Source organism: Tetrao urogallus (assembly GCF_951394365.1).
Source record: "Tetrao urogallus genome assembly, chromosome: 18".
NCBI lineage: Eukaryota > Metazoa > Chordata > Aves > Galliformes > Phasianidae > Tetrao > Tetrao urogallus.
The window spans coordinates 7511198-7527708 of record NC_136831.1 but is presented as its reverse complement, the minus strand read 5'-3'; the positions used below and the strand labels follow the sequence as shown (position 1 = coordinate 7527708).

General features: G+C 38.0%; 2 protein-coding genes across 2 annotated transcripts in view; one reads left to right on the top strand and one right to left on the bottom strand.

The window, feature by feature from the left end:
- Window positions 1–16511, bottom strand: part of TBCD (tubulin folding cofactor D) — a gene marked incomplete at both ends in the record, with an annotated part of 107417 nt that overhangs the window by 74563 nt on the left and 16343 nt on the right. The window contains 6 exons of the mRNA XM_079544288.1: window positions 8124–8218; window positions 11038–11112; window positions 11620–11680; window positions 12374–12516; window positions 13594–13726; window positions 15831–15876. Of these exons, the coding sequence (XP_079400414.1) occupies window positions 8124–8218; window positions 11038–11112; window positions 11620–11680; window positions 12374–12516; window positions 13594–13726; window positions 15831–15876 (553 nt within the window). The remainder of the gene's footprint in view (window positions 1–8123; window positions 8219–11037; window positions 11113–11619; window positions 11681–12373; window positions 12517–13593; window positions 13727–15830; window positions 15877–16511) is intronic.
- ZNF750 (zinc finger protein 750) lies at window positions 2776–5366 on the top strand (the record flags this gene model as incomplete). The annotated part of the gene is made up of 2 exons (XM_079544297.1): window positions 2776–4202; window positions 4640–5366. The coding sequence occupies 2 exons, from the start codon at window positions 2776–2778 to the stop codon at window positions 5364–5366; spliced, it is 2154 nt and encodes a 717-aa protein (XP_079400423.1).

The window sequence follows — 16511 nt, the reverse complement described above, 5'->3', positions numbered from 1 at the left end:
TTTGAAATTAAAAGACAAAGTGTCCTTTTTGGCTTAGTTTAGAAATGTTCTACTACTGGCACGTTTAAGTCATAAGAAAAAGAAAAGGATTAACCATTAAAAGAGCAAAACACAACATGAATCTGGCTGACACTAGTTTACTAAGGGTGAACACCCTTTCCAAATCAGCTCCTCGCTGTACCCTCTCAGGTGAGCGTGGCTGGCTCCAGAAGCGCTGTCTGCAGGCTGAGCATGCCATCAAAAAGCATTCCTAATTCTCTCCTGTAGACACGTTGCAAAGAAGCTGCCAATGCTCTGAATTTCTAACATTAAAACTGCAACAGAGCATTTTATCTTATTAAGAAATGATACTTAATATTCTGCAGAACAGGAATAACTTGAATCAAAGTTAAATACCAAGTACAACGTCGGGGTGGGGGGGAACAGGACGCACAGGAATTTACACTATTAAGCAAAGGAAAGCTAGAAGAACAAGAAAATCTAATTAACATCTCTTTATTATAAGTGCTGCACCTGAATGTAAATTCAGACTTATCATAAATGGCCAAACTAAGAATGCAGTGCAGTTTTGACAACAATATCTTCTTTTCAAGAACTATCAGTACAAGGGCTTCCAAGAAGATATAAAGAACGAGAACAAACTGACATGATCACGTCCATTACAAGCTGTCTGAGTTAGCTATGCACCATTAGTCAAAAGTAAATTCACTTAAGGCAAAAAAAAAAAAAAAACCCACCAACCAACTAGCTACCTATCTGGACCTCCCACTGCAAGTCTTAATTTTTATTTTTATGTATTTATTAAGTAAAAGAATTATTCTTAAACCTTCAGAGGAATGCAGGCTATTAGTTTTTAAATCCTACAAGGCACATTTGTTTTGTATTTTTATTTTATTAGTTTGAGCTACTGTTTTAATCAGACTACAGTGGCAGGAATTTAACATGCTGCTGGACATTTCTAGTTGTTTTCTTTTGTACTGTAACATTATCAGTGTCTATGAAGTCCAACAAAAAAGCTTTGTTAAAAGCTGAGAATTAAGAAGCAACGTCTCTGCACACTCCTACTTCCTTACACTGCCACAGATTTAATTATTTGTTAATTCTAATCCAAAGATCTTTTTTTTCTATTTATACAGCAGGCTGTATTTTTCAGAGTGCTTTCACAATTACCATTCTAACACGAATTAATATTTCTATGACATCAGAAACAATATGTAACACAGTTTCCCAGAATTACTATACCTGATAAAACAAGCAGCAATTCTGTAGCTTTGCCTTCTGTTTTCATAACGTGTTGCATGCCATTTTCTATTAAATTATCTGATTTAAGAAATGCAAAACATTTCTGCTTCAACTAAAATCTCACAGCATGTAATTACTAACAATTCTTTCCATAAACTTGATATTTTCACGCTACTAATCCAAACCTCTATGTAAAAAGCTTTAAAAAAAAAAAAAAAAAAAAAAAAATCAAGCTATCCTAGTCACTCCTACAATTAGTATTCCTGCAGTTTCGGGTAACACAATAGATACAGTACGTGGTTTTGCAACAGTCATCATTTTGATAATGATGCTTATAGTTCATGATGAAATCATCAGTTTTTAGATCTCTGCCATAACACATCCTATAAAATCATGAGAACTTGACTCTGAGAGTTTCTCACGCCTTCAGAATCAGCGAACATAATGGAACAAGCTGATACAAGCCCTCCTGACTTATCTACTGAGCAAATCATTAGGCTGTACAAAGTATCCACAACCTTACTTTTTCTGAAGAAAGGCAGATAGATCATGCCCCTGTAAATCAATCTGTCAGATGCTTTTTTTTTAAAGCATGAATTAATCTACTTGTGCGTCTGTCAAAGCGATACATAAGGTGCTCCACAGCAGAAGAATGTGAAATGTGTTTATCAAGCAGAATATACTATTAGTCAGATACTCCAGTACTCATTTCTCTTAATTGAATTAGGAAGAGGAAGAAAATTGGTGTGGTTTTAACCTTCGAGAGATTGGCCACTCTTGAGGTATCCATCGAGATTAGGCTGTTAGGAAATGCCATGCAGTTAAAAGAGGGGCTGGTCAGTCTCTGAAAGAGCCAAGTCAGCTACCCGAGTGCAGCCAATCCACTCCACCCTCATTTCACCAAGCAGGAAACTCCCTCCTCTCTTTCCCCAACCGGCCTGACAAGCTTGCCCCATACCCAGCCGCTGCCAGGACCTGCCTCTTCTCATTCTACCCACCTCCACTTCTCTCAATAGCTCCACCTAGATTTCTGCTTTCGTCCTCTGAATGAATTTTCCTTCAATTTTCAGAGAAAACTCCTTCAAGTCCCCAGCAGCAGCAGGTGACAGCACTGCTGAAAACTGGGACACTTCTGCAAATATGTTTAGGTGCTCAACAACATTCCAGTTTAACGTTGTCTGTTTTACATCTGGAGTCTAGCATTTGTCCTGTTTTACCAAAAAAAAAAACACGCATTATAGATATAATGAAGGGGAATACAGTTTAAAAGAACTGTTTGTGTTTAGTTCCAATGTTCCAGTACAGCTAATTTTGAACTTTGTATTCCAGTGCTACCAGTTAGAGAAGTGCTGCTTTCCGGCACCTCCTCTTCCCTGAGACACCCTGGGAGTTGGCTTCCTCTTTTCACCTGGGAAGAAGGATTGCAGAAACCTGATAAACTGGAAACATCAAGAGGCTAAACTAAGGAAAGCTAACCACAAGAAAGCTTTTATAAAGAATCATTACATTTAATTGTTTAAAGCAGAAAAAAAGATGAGTCTCCTCAAAGAGCGTAAACCAAAGAAGCCTCATTACATCCCAAGACCGCCAGGAAAGCCATTTAAGTATAAGTGCTTTCAGTGCCCCTTTACTTGCAATGAGAAATCCCATCTTTTTAACCATATGAAGTATGGCCTCTGCAAAAACTCCATTACTTTAGTATCAGAGCAGGACCGTGTCATCAAGTGCCCAAAGACTAGTTCCTTGGAGTCCAAGCAGATCAATCACCTAGAGCCTACTGTCAAACCCACTTCTTCCAAGTCAGCCACAAACGGACTGTCAAATCTTGATTCAAAGCCTCAGTACGCTTTTCCAAAAGAAGATGCCAAGGAAAACGTTGAATTACAAAACCAAGCAACGAACACAGCAATCCAAGGTCAGAAACCTGCAATCCAGAAGGAAGTAACCCCTGCCAGTACCTCAGCAGAAAGCACCCTCGGCATGCAGCCTCTTCTGGACAGCATCGTGAGGCCCTCAGCTTTTGTTCCTGTAGGAGAACACAGAGATAGCAAAGGCCCAGAAACAAGTGAAGTACCTGAAATTCTATCGCTCTCCAACAAAAGTTCAGCTTTTCACACTAAATCTGCATTTCATGCACCAAGTCACCCATGGAAAGCAGGTTCTCCTTTCCTCCCAGAATTTCCACATAAAGTTCCTCCCACAAAAGGCTTTGGTTCTATTCCTCCTTACATGCAACCGATGATTCCAGACTACTCGCCCCACTTTTATGAGCATAGGCTGGCCATCTATACACCTTACTTGCTTCCAGGTAATTCTGAGTGTGAAAGCTCTGCTCTGTCCGTCTACGGCACGCAAGACCAAAGACACTTTCTTCCTCACCCTGGGCCACTTCCAAAACACATAAATCCATCGGCATATGAACACTATCGGCTGTTCCAGCAGTATCATTCCACTCCTCCAATACCATATGGATTTTGTAGGCCCACGGATCCTCCTTTTTATCGATTTTCACACGTAGCCGGTATTAACAGAGATCAAAGTTCTCATCTAATGGAAGAAACTACTTTGTTATACCCAGCTTCTTTAAGTCCTTCCCAACAATATCCTCTAGGTTCGCACAAAAAACAAGCAGACTATGAAAAGGAAATAACATTACTGCATGCCAAAAGTCATTCCAAAGATGACCAAAATGAAAGAGAGAATGCTAAAATGAGTCCTCTTGCAGGAAGCGCGGCAACGGGCTCCCCAGGCAGGCCCAGCCCCACCAACTTCACTCAGACAAGCCACGCGTGTGAGGGCTTATTTGACCTCTCCAACAAATCGTCCTCCACATCACTTGGAAAATATGATCAACCAGAAGAAAACTTTACAGCTTTCAGACCTGTGAGAAAAAGCACTGATCAACCAGCACTACTTCCAAGCGTGCCAACACAGCAAGATAGAGAAGATTCACCTTCCAGGTAAAGTAATAACATCACCTTGCAAATTCTTGTCAGATTTTTAGGGGCACACATAGACAGCATGCATATATTTCATGCAATCCCCCTAAAGTACATTTGCATTTATAGCACCGGGATTTGTTCTGTAAGATATGTCCACAAAACAGCTTTATGTACAACTGTACAAACCCCAGCTGCTGTATGAGTCAGCTGCTCATTCATCTGAATGCATCAGGTATCTCTAACACCGTTACCATGTGTGTACCTGTGCATTTCAGGAAAACACTTCTATTGGAGAGAGAGGTATGGTGAAAGGGACCCGGGGGAGGGAAAAGATTAAAAAATGACTGTAAGACTACCAAGCCAGATTTTTTTTTTTTTCCTCTTCTCCAGTTCCTCAGCCTCAATTTTAAAAAAGCAGTAGATATTGAATTCTCTTCTCCCCTCATGTCTTTCAGCATTAATGTCACTGATGAAGATTCATATACACCAAGTGAAAGCCACAACAATGAAGGTTCACTGTCCAACACAGAAGACGACACTGGAATAGCTCCCCTTAATCTTTCAAAAAAGGCTGACACAAATGCAGGACCTCCTCATGAACACGCATACAAAGCCACATCCAAAACAGAGAGTCAGAACTTCCTAGAATTGCAAGATATGCCTCTGAACCTCTCGGTAAAAGATTCCTGTAACACAGTAAGCCTGAAAACAACATCCCACAGTCCATCTCATGATAATGGTGCTGCTACTTCTCCAAAGACAGAAAATGAGAACTCAGGAGCAGAAAGCTCAGGAGCGTGTAACCCCAAGAACCCTATTAACAGTGCCTGTGACAAAGCTTTCCCAGCTCACCATAACGAAGCTCAAGACTTACGCATCATTGACAGCTGTGATGAACAGAAACAAACAGCGGCTGTAGCTCTCTGTCAGCTAGCTGCATACAGCCCCAGCAAAGTTAGGATGGACAATGAAGGGCAAAGTCCTCAGGACTGTAATACTTTGAGTACAGAATCTACTCCTGACTCTTCTGATACTCAGGATACTCAGTGCAATCAAAAAGTAAAAGGACAAAAAAGGACAAATCAAAAAGAATCAGCAAAATCACAGCAAAGCACTAAAAGAGTAAGGCCAAATGACTGCAGCAGAGTCTTCACTTTGAGGAAGAGAACAAGAGTATCTTAATGCTCCACTTTCCAATTTGTTTCTAATCATAGAAATTAGTTGCCACCTATACAGAAATTTTCTACAAACCATCCCTTACTAGATCTGGTCCATGATAAGATACATTCAAACTCCCCTATGTAAATAATGTTCATAATTTTATATTAGTATTTTTAAATAATTGAGCGTTCCCTCCTATAAGCTCAGGTTTTTATGAGTGAATTTTTGCATTCATTACTAAAGCCAAAGCCCATTACACAAATCTCCAAGGTTTTTTGCAATTGTATTAATGTAAAATAACTTTAACAACTTATTTTTCTTATAAGATGTTTAAGCTGTAGAAACAATACTGTTCAATAACATACTGTCAGTATTTTTCTGGATTAATTTTATTTAATAGAGTTTTTTGTCTTTTTTCTTTGAACAACTTTTTATTTCGTGGTTCAGTAGTTTAAAACAAGCTTAAGCTTAGACCTGGCTACTTAGAGTTTACTGTAAAAACTGGTCAGGGGATGAATGCACTTCGCCATTATACCATAATGCAAAACAAAAGTCCAAATGACTCAGAGGCAGAGGCCAGCTTGAACAGACTGACCCAAACCTTGTACAAGCAAGTTTTTCTTGTTTTGGCTAAAAACAAGACTTCAGCTGAACCAGACACAGCCTGCACCAAGTTAATAAGCACGGTTTAGCTTTAACTGAACCTCTATGAAAACAATACTGAAAATATGAAGATCTAAATGATTTAGGTGCCTAATCCTCTGAGCTTAGACAGACACTGGGCAACCTTCAAACTCCAAACCTTGAAGGATATTTATATAATTTATTTCACCTGAGAAAACTCTCCTGGTGAAGGTTTTATTTCATAAAACATGCATCAGCAATTATCAGTTTCAGCGCGCTTCTGAATAGATCCTAAAACTGCTAGTTCTGCTTCTACAACTGTGTACATAAACTTGTAATTTTTCAAATAAATCTGTAACCTGTACCTAAAACGTATGTCAAGTCATTCATGAACACAAATTCACTGCACTGTCTGCAACACATTTCGGGGTGAAAAAAAAAAAGGGGAAAACGTAGAATGTGGTATCAACTCTAAAAATGGAACTTCCTTCACTGAATAATTAATTCAGCAGAATAATACATCTGCACTTGAGCTCCATGTGAGAAGCCTCTGTGATAAAGCTGCTGCCTGGCATATCCTGCATTTCTCCAAAAGACTTATGTGAGCCTGTTCCACTGCATAAACACCTCACCCACATTTCAATAGTATCTGCTATCAGTGTAAGTAAAATAACTGCAGATTAGCCATTATTCACTCAAAAATATGGGTATACATGAGTCGTTATTCAGATAATAGAGACTCATCTGCTTGATCATTAGCAGCAAGCCTAAACCTTGGTAAGGAAGCAGAACTGCATTAAACACCCTGCAGCCTCCAGAATTTACTGCTTAATGTTTGTGCAATGGAGATCCAAGATAAACTATTTAGAATGTTCTGGCTAAGATGTTAACTTTAAACAGAAACTTTCAGGGATTAAGTTCTGAGTTGTTAAAGAAACAGAAGAGTAACACCATAGTTCTTTAATCTTCCATAGAGAAAAAGCTTTTCAGATTGTGAAAAGACAAAAATATCAATTTCAGTTTGAACAAAGGGAATACAGCGATAGAAAAAGTCCAGTCAAACCGTAACACTTAGGCTGCCCTGATCCCTTGACAGAGGTCTACAGTTTCTGTTTAATTAGAAATGAAGACATACCACTGGATCACTTCCCAATCTTAAAATTATTTTGTTTTTTTTAATCATTTCATTTTTACAATACAGAGGGAAAAGCAATCAGAAAAGGAAAACCAGCTGAACATGGTCAGCACAAAAATTCTCATGTTCAAAACTGTTACTATTTGGGATGCGAACTCTTTTCATGGAGACAGAATGATGAAATGCATTAAATATCATGTTTTATGCTTTTTTCGTGGAAGTCAACAGACCTCCAGAACAGAAAAGATGCAGCAACCAAACTCACTAATAAGAAATAACAGTTCTGGAACATCACTGAAAATTAGTGTTCAGTCTCTCTGTTCAAACAAGAACACAAGAGTGCTAAATGAGACCAAAACATCGAGCCCAGTCCACTGCTTGGAAAGTGCCCATTCTGTGTGTACTACTATATTGAGTTTTTGTCATTATAAAGCTATAACAGATTATCCAAAAATCACAAAAGATAGACCTACTACATTCACATCGATACCACCGTACTTTTGCCCTGTTATTTCTTTCCATTCTGATGTTGCAAGAACCCATTAAAAAAAACAAAAACACAAATGAACTTAAAGCAGTTCATTGTATAAATTGAACCAAACTGTGTTTCTGAAATTTCATCAGAAACAAACGGAATAAGCTACCAGCCTTAAAGGGCAAATTAGCTGCTGATTATTTCATATATTCTATTCAAATAACGGCATTGACAGTATAGAAGCATATAGATTATTTTTATACGACTGCACAAAGAAACATGGGGGAGAGGGAGAAATAAAACCCCAAGAAACTAATTTCATTTTGGAAAGAAAAATTTATTAAATAAGGCACATCCAAAACAATGCTCTAGACAGAAGTACCTTAAATATTCCCCCAGGCATATTTTTCACTCCGGAATTAATACTCAGCCCTTATTCAGCACACTCAGATCAGCAAATTTCAGTCTATTGCCATGTATTAAGTCTCTGAAACTACAACCTGCTAATTCAGGAACATAGTAACATTCAGCAACTACAACTCACCATCTGAAATTCGGGAAGGGAGTAACAATCCTCTTCTGCCTAATTCAGCCAGAGCCAGGCATCCACCGTGCCACGCGTTGTCAGTTTCCTGGAAACTAATTTGAGAATGAAAACAAGCTTTGTTAAGGCTAACTTTGCCTTTTTGGATTACATTTTTTCATGGTGAATTCCTAACAATTTAAGACACAAACCTTTATCTTCTCTTTACTCTTGTTATACTTTTAAAACATAAGAATTGAACATGCTTCCATCCCCATTTTGTGCAACATAAACACTGCTGTAAATATGACCAAAGAAGCAAAAAAGTAAAACAAAACCAATTATCAATATAAATGTAACTTCTTTGTGGAAGACGACAATACAAGGGTCTCATGCAGAAAAGGAAAAGAACTTCCTGTGGCACTGCCAAAGATGCAGGTTTACAGAATACAGCCAAGACAACTCACTAATTTAATGCCAAACACAATCCTTTACTAGAAGGAAAGGCTCAAGCAGTCTGACAAAAAGATTATACAAGCTCATGCATTTCAAATGAGTGAACAGTGGTGTTCAGATGCCTCAAAAAAAAAAAAAAAAAAAAAAAAAAAAAAACCAAAACAATGACTTGTAGTGAACACAGGAAAAAAACAACTATCAGTGTACAGTTCTTGATGGACTGGGAGATAAAGGAGTGAAAAGGGAAGTTTGTATGCTGCATGATTAACAGTTAATTAGTCAATTCTGCATTAAACTAGGAATAGGAATCTAAGAGTAAGATACTAAACAACTAAACTAGGTCATATCAAAGCTTCATCTCTTCCAGGCATACTGCCTCTGAAATGGACCCATAGCAGATGCTCAGCCAAAGACAAAGCACAAAAGATCATTCCCTATTAGCCTCCTCCTGGCTTTGGCAATCAGAAGTACAGGACTTCCCAAGCCAGAATGTCATATTTAATAACCTCTGATGGGACTCCCATCCATTAATTTGGATAATCCCTTTCTGAACTCCCTTAACACTTCTGGCTTCCATAACATCCTGTGGCAATGACTTCCACAGTTTAATTGTGTGAAAATGGACTTCCTGATGCTTCTCAGTTCTCATACTATGAGAAAGAGTGAATAGTAAACAATTGCCCGCTTTCCCTTCTTCTTCATATTTATGGTTTTATGCACTTCTATATCCTCCTACCTTTTCTTTCCCACATGGAAAAGACATCAGATAAATCACATTTAACACCTCAGCTTTGTCATCTCTTCCTTTCCTAATATCTTACACCCCACTTGCCTTCCAGATGCTCCATTGACATGGTCACAGAACCATCAAACTATGCACAGTGAATTCAGGATCTCTTTCCTGAATAATATTAACTGGTTTCTCACTGTCCATGTCCAGCCCTAAGTGCATTAGTTTGCATTCATTAGGCATTAGATATGTCTTTTATAGTCTAGTTACTTAATTTAAGGCTGATATATCATCTTTTCTACCACCTTTAGCTTTCACTGTATTATCTAATTTAAATCATTACTCTGTTTCATCTCCCCACTGTTCGCCTTCTTTCCAGGATAGCTTTTGAGTATTTTGGATAGAACAAGGCTTGCACAGATCCTTGCAAGACTGTGCTGAAGACCTCACTGCATTGTGAAAAATTATTTCTTCCCTGCCAACTGCCTTTGAGTCTGTGCATAAGGCATCCTTGCTTCTTATCCTCAGAAATACAATTTAAACTGCCAGTGATGAGCAATTGACGTGTTATTTTTATTTTATTCACTATGTATTTAGTGCAAAGCAAACAGAAGAGATTCCCTTTCTCCCTGTCTTCATTTGTTCCAAAGTGTTTCTGAAGAAAGCAGGTCACTCAATTACTAGCTGTATTACTCACCCCTATGACTTGAAAAACAAGGAAAGAAAACGCAGTGAGTACATGTCTTTGAAGCTCCAGGGATAATTGAGATCAGCTGCACCTCCTGAATTAATCACAGTAATGCAGTGGAAGTATTGGCTAAGAAGATACTTTCATTGCAAGTTTTTAAGGCTGTATCTTCTTTTTTAAAGCAACATTTTTTGAGCTCAAATTTTCAACTTGTATTCTCCACCAGTGAGAAGAACAAAAGAACAAAAGATTTGTATGGCAAACTAAAGATTACCAACATTTTTTGTCAATAAAGAAATTACTGTTTTTGTTATTGGCTTAGTCCAAAACACTGGTTGAAACCTTAAATTCTTTAGATCTGAAAGGTTAGCAAGTCCACAAGCCTCTGTCTCACATAGCCAAGAGTAGACTCCTGGGCTAGTAGCAGTAACAGAACAATACAAGTATATTGCAAAGCTCTCCAAAACACTTCCAGACTACAAAAGATCATCAACAAGAGTGCAGAGAAGAAAAAGATTTTCTGATCAGGTATACACTGATCAACATCCCGTGGTACAGAACTTGTAACGTTTTACTGTTCAAATGTACTTCGAATAGCCACTACCTTTTCTGTACCCAAACCTTCCATCTGCTACTTCGGTTTGTTTCAGATAATATAAAATCCAGAGGGCAACAATCCAAGTCACTCATGATCTTGTGCATTTCTGCCATACCCCTTCCATTCATCAATCTTCCTAGACGTTTTAGCCTCGCCTCCCATAGAACGTTATGGAATATCCTGAGTTGGAATTGGAACTCACAAATAGAGTTTCTGTTCTACTATGCGCATACTACATTCAAGTCATAAGCACACAGGGAATTTTTAAAGCAGCAAGTTAATGAGCTTCAACACTTCTGGTTTAAAATATTACGAACAGTTTCCTTGAATTCCTATTCCTATTGGATACTAGAAGAAAGGCAAAAAGATCTATGAATTCTTAGATCCATTTTCTTAATAGTAGTCCTCCTATTTCATAAGCACACGTTTCAGATGCATGCAAAATGTGATGCAAGATTTTTACCTAAAACAGTCCAACAGAGATCCGACCACATCATCTGCTAATTCTTTTGGAAGTCTTCCAGTAATTCTACCAATTCTACAGAAGTTAAAAGAAAAAAAGCATACAGTGATTCATTAGTTCTGTCATTCAATGAGTAAATCCAAGTAAAAAACCTAGTCACTGGAAACTTAGAGTAAGACGTGAATTCAAGAGAGCAATGCACTATGTGAACACCAGTACCCCAAAACACCAGATCTCAAGCTTGGAGTCAAAGCTACAAATTAGAAAAGGTAAGAGAGATGTGTCTGTGCGTCTGTGTGTGCACACACATAAAATATATATTAGTGGAAGAAAAAAAAAACCTTTAACTCAAGTCCTACCCAAAATGCCTATTTGCAAACATAAGTGAAATTTTCCTGAAGACTAGCCTGATTTTATATACAGTCATAAAAAGTCATATGGCTTAACAACATGAACTGTGCTAAAGCCATTTGAAGTAACAGAATATTACATCACACAAACCATCAATCATGGGTTACATTAAGGCTGTGTTTGTGTTGTTTGCTTTAATTTATAAGTTTAGAGTAACAACAAGAAACGTACCCTTTTGCTGCAGACCACCTGACAATAGTGTCTTTGTCTTTCAGTCCAACCAGCAGTTGCTCTGCAGATAATTTTGTTTAAACAAAACAGATTACTGAACAGGTTTATTCAAACAACAGAAATACTTCAAATGTTACAAATTCATTTTCGTCCTAACATTGCTGCTTCCTAATTTAAACAAAAGTATTCGTATCCAGATTTCTTGTTTCTGCCAGACAAGTATAAAAAATTCATTTTATCGCTTAGCCATAAAAGCCTTCTGATTTAAATTATAACTTTTAATTAGAGCATATTCATTAGCAAGCTAGCAGAAGGCCTTCCTTAAGAGTACATACTAATAGAAAATGCTGTTCTTTGATAGTACCATAGCTTAAGAATTTCCAGCATAATTTTTAGCTTTAATGCAGTACCATTTACTTTATTTTTCATTACAAACTTTAACAAATCTTCCAGTTATGAAAGGCTCAAAACATCACTTCTGCATTACCAGTAAAATGTATTCCAATAACTCCCTCTCTCTATGCCACAAAAACACTAGAACACTTTTGAGTTTCTGCTTGAGAGGCCAACATTTAAATTATTTGGGAAACATATGGTATATTTTAACCAGTTGCTCAGGTTGAAATTTTAGTCTTTTGAATTGTTGAAATTAGTGCAGATATCCAGAGCACTTTCTTAGCACTAAGCATGCTGCTTTCCTATTGTACATATAATGTGCAGACCTTACAACGAATTCTGTCCCATTTCAACACACCTACAACATTCTCAATCTCTCCTGGAATGTCATATTCCTCATCATCCTCAGCTTCATTAGCAGCAACAGTTATCTTTTGGCTCTGCATAACTGAACTCTGAGCCTGCAGGTTGGCAGCCAGAGATCGACAGCCACGCTGGTATCTGCAGAAGAAACAGAGACAGTACATTTATAGGCTGAAATAGCTGAAATAGGCACATATGTCACAAAACCTGCTTGTCAAGTTATACCTCCAAGTGCACAGTTTTCCAGTTATTTAATGTTTGTATTAAAAGAAAGGGAAAAATATCCCTTTCTCCTTTCTCCTGACCCAGCTGCCACTTTTCCATGTGGAGAAGAGCTAAACTACTTCCCACTGTGACCACAAAGAGAGACAAAATTCCCATGCCCTAAAAAGCTCTCCAAAACCTTTAAAAATAAAAATCAACTCATTAAGAATGGTTTTAAATGGTAAAGCTAGCCCAGGGTTTTCTGCACAACCTGTACTCACATATCTAGCCTGTGGTGCAAACATATCCTTACAAAAGAGATAATTTTCATGCTAAACTAACTTTTTGCCATCGGGCAAGGCACACTCTCCACCTAAAAAGAATTTTCTATGCCTAAGGACGTTCTCAAAAGTTAGTAAAAGAAATACAACAAAAAAAAGTCACCAATGGAGCCTGCAATTTTAAAATATCAGTGCGAGAAATCTGAAAAATGGGTTGCCCTCTGGCGAAAAGGAAAACCAGACACCAAAACCTGACTAATATGCAAAACTGAAGTGGGATTGCAAACCACTTTTCCCCTGTGAACTTTCTATCGAATCAGGATAGAACAATGTAATGGAAATGTTAAGCTCACTCTTACAACATGGAACTACGTCAACTTCAGTACCAAAGGTTGCTGTCTTCCCATTTTTACCAGGTTGTGCTTTACATGAAACAGGCTTCTTTCTCCTTTTCTGAAGTACAGCAGTAAAAAAGTCACAATATTGCTCTGCTATCCCATAACTGGGAAAATTACAGGAAACAATATATGGCCAAAAAACTTCATGTAAAGTATGTATTCAGTCTTAAATAACATGATGATGATTTCTTTTTCTTGTGGGAGAGAGCAGGAAGGACATAGACTGGCAAGAAAATGGATTTAGGCATTTTTTAGTTTCTAAAGTGATTGCGGATGACTTGTTTTAGAATTCTTTTTATTTTTAAAAAAAACTATTTCAACTTGAAACTAACCTCCATTTTGCTACCTTTGGTTTCACAAACGTCAGTCCAAGTCGTTGAACAAGTTTCATCCCCAGCTTGCGAAGAACCATCTGATTGCTTGCTGACAGCTTGCAGTTATCAAGACACTCAAGTACAGTAGCAGCTGTAAGACAAACACAGGCTAGAAAAACGCTTAACAACTCAGTATAAAAAAAAGTGTAAAGTCTCCAAAGTTCTTCAGATTTAGATTTCTGAAGGTATTACTGAAACACAGATGTCTTACTACCCACTTGTAGCAGTTTTGATACTGGCCAAATAAATGTAATATCCTTCACCTACCAAACAGGAAGCACTGTTATAAGGATTACTTTCAGCTGTGGAAATCACAACGAGTCCAGCTCATGAGGAATATTTATGCCTCGAATTCTCACTGGAAGCAACATACTCAAGTATCTGTGTCTAAAAATCCTCCATAGTCTAACAGAACCAAGACTAAGAAAATCTCAGTCAGTTATTCTATACCCAATCTGCATACTTGGCATTCACTTCTACCATTTATGTTTTTCAGGTAGCACCAACTGAACTCCTCTGCACAGAAATTGTTATGACAATGAATGTCCAGGAACATTTAAATGCAAAAAATAATACTGATCTGTAAACAATCAGCAACAGAGCTTTCCATTTCCATAGCATATCAAAGCCATTTGTCCACCAAAATGACAACCACAGATTAATGGAGAAGGAGTGTAAAGCTCCAGAACTCAAAGTTTTCACAAGAACACATTCCTGTTACAAATAAAATAGTTCCTTTGCAGTTGAAGTCTGAAATGATGACTGTATTGAAGAACGAACTTATAGCTGATCAGTAATTAATACAAAGTAGCTACAGGCTCTGAAGGACAAATCAGTCTTAGGGTAAACAAATTGATTGTGTTCTGTAATCTTCTAGTCCAGGCCCACATCAAGTTTCCAAAACTACCAGGAGATCAAGGGCACAGCAATTGTTTCCAATTCTGAGAGGGCATATGACTTTAAAATCTACTCAATTTTTGATCAGGTTTTTGTTTTATCCTCACTTATTCCACTATTAGTAACATAAAACATGGTAAGGTAAATTACTATTATTCTAGTAACTTCCTAGAGTTCTTAAGCCTAAGTAACCTGCATTTTAAGAGACTAAAGAAATAGAAAGAAAGTTAAGAACATCTAAATATCAGCCTTTTCCAAGTCCAACTCCTCAATTACTGTGGGTCATCTATAGAGCCTGTTCATAATTCTGGTTACCTGACATGCTCTTAATTACTCCTTAAGCTTCCATACTGCAGCTTTCTACTGCTAAGTAATAACATTCCTCAATATTTTCCATTTGCACCTGACCAGCTCTGCAACACTTCTGTCATTCCATTTGGTTTGTCTTCACTATCTTATCTCCAGCTTTACCCATATCTCAGGCATTTTGTAGGGAAGCATCTGCATGTTACACTTCGTTACTGGGAGAATCTAAACTGCTTCCAGCTGTACATCTACTGAGTTTCTTATCTGGAGTCAAAACAATTCCATTAAGTTGAAGCATTCTAATGTGGTTCACATCAGTACTCAATTTTTGTGAACAGCACAAACCACATGCTTTGATAGTCAGTTCTGTGGTCCTTCTCTATTTTGCAGCGTTCTGTAATTAGCCACCATCTTTCTATACCTCTCTTTGTTGCTACCAATAAACAGCAAAGCAGTACTGTGCAGTCAGTTCTGAACATATTCCAGGATGCACCATGAGAAGAATGTAATTCTAACACGTAAATACAATATTCAGGCACTTCTGTCTTCTCCTTACAGGTACCTGCCTAACTCTAATTGTTATCCATTGTAATCTGTTTCCACTGAAACCTTTTTTTCTTTTCAGCAGTATCACTAGATGATTCCAACCGGATTCCGTCCACAGCAGGTTCTTTAAACCTGGTATTACATGTTTTATCCTTAAATTTGGTGCTCATAAGCTTCACATCACACAGTTTCCATGTTCTGTGCTCAACTGCTGAGGCCCAGCATCCAACCTGACCCACCTGCCAAATCTTTAATTCTCTGATGAGATTTTCCAACATAAATACTTCATTTGCATCTTCTCCTCCCTCACTTTCTCTCTTCTTCATTTTGCATTCTTTAAAACTTCCCTGTTGATTTTATTCTTTACAGCACTGTTCTTTAACAGCATATCCTTCTCTTTTTAACTTGAATGGCTTTAAAACAAAATCAGGATGTTACAAACTTACCATACGGTAAACAATCTTCTCTTTTGCCATGTTTAAACAACTGTGCCTACAATTAAAACAGGGAAAATGAATATAACAAAACAGAGAGTTTACAGCTCAATATATCAGGCATAAAGTTCTACAATAGCCAGTCAACTTCCTGCAATAACCTGTAGTGTTTACTAATTCAAATGGCATAAAAGAAAGTCTCTGGGTGAAGTTCTACTTCTTTTTAAGTCAATGCATGTCAAGGCTACTGTAGCCCAACCTGCCCCTCCCATTTATATATTCATGCAGGCACTTCACTCGGGGAGCTGAGCTGGACAAAAAAACACACACTCAAGAAAACAGGGGGGAGGGGAGAAGCCACTCTTTCAGGCAGCTCAGCTCCCACAACCATCCAGCTCAGTGCTTGGTCACACAAGTCCAATGCAGGTGCAACCACAACAGCTATTATCTAACAGCTCACGTTGCTTTCAACCTCTAAAAAGTGAGGAACGTGAATGAAGAGCACTGCAGAACACAAATAAAGGCAGATGAACGAGGGGAAACTCCGAGTTCTGTTTGAGACCTGGTGACATCAAACAGTTCTCCAAACTAAACAAGCCTTGCTTGTAATTTAGGCAGAGCACAGCACTAGGAGGCACAACACGTCAGTCACTGTGAGAAGCAGGACAGGTGGACACTGGTGAGCAAGCTCCA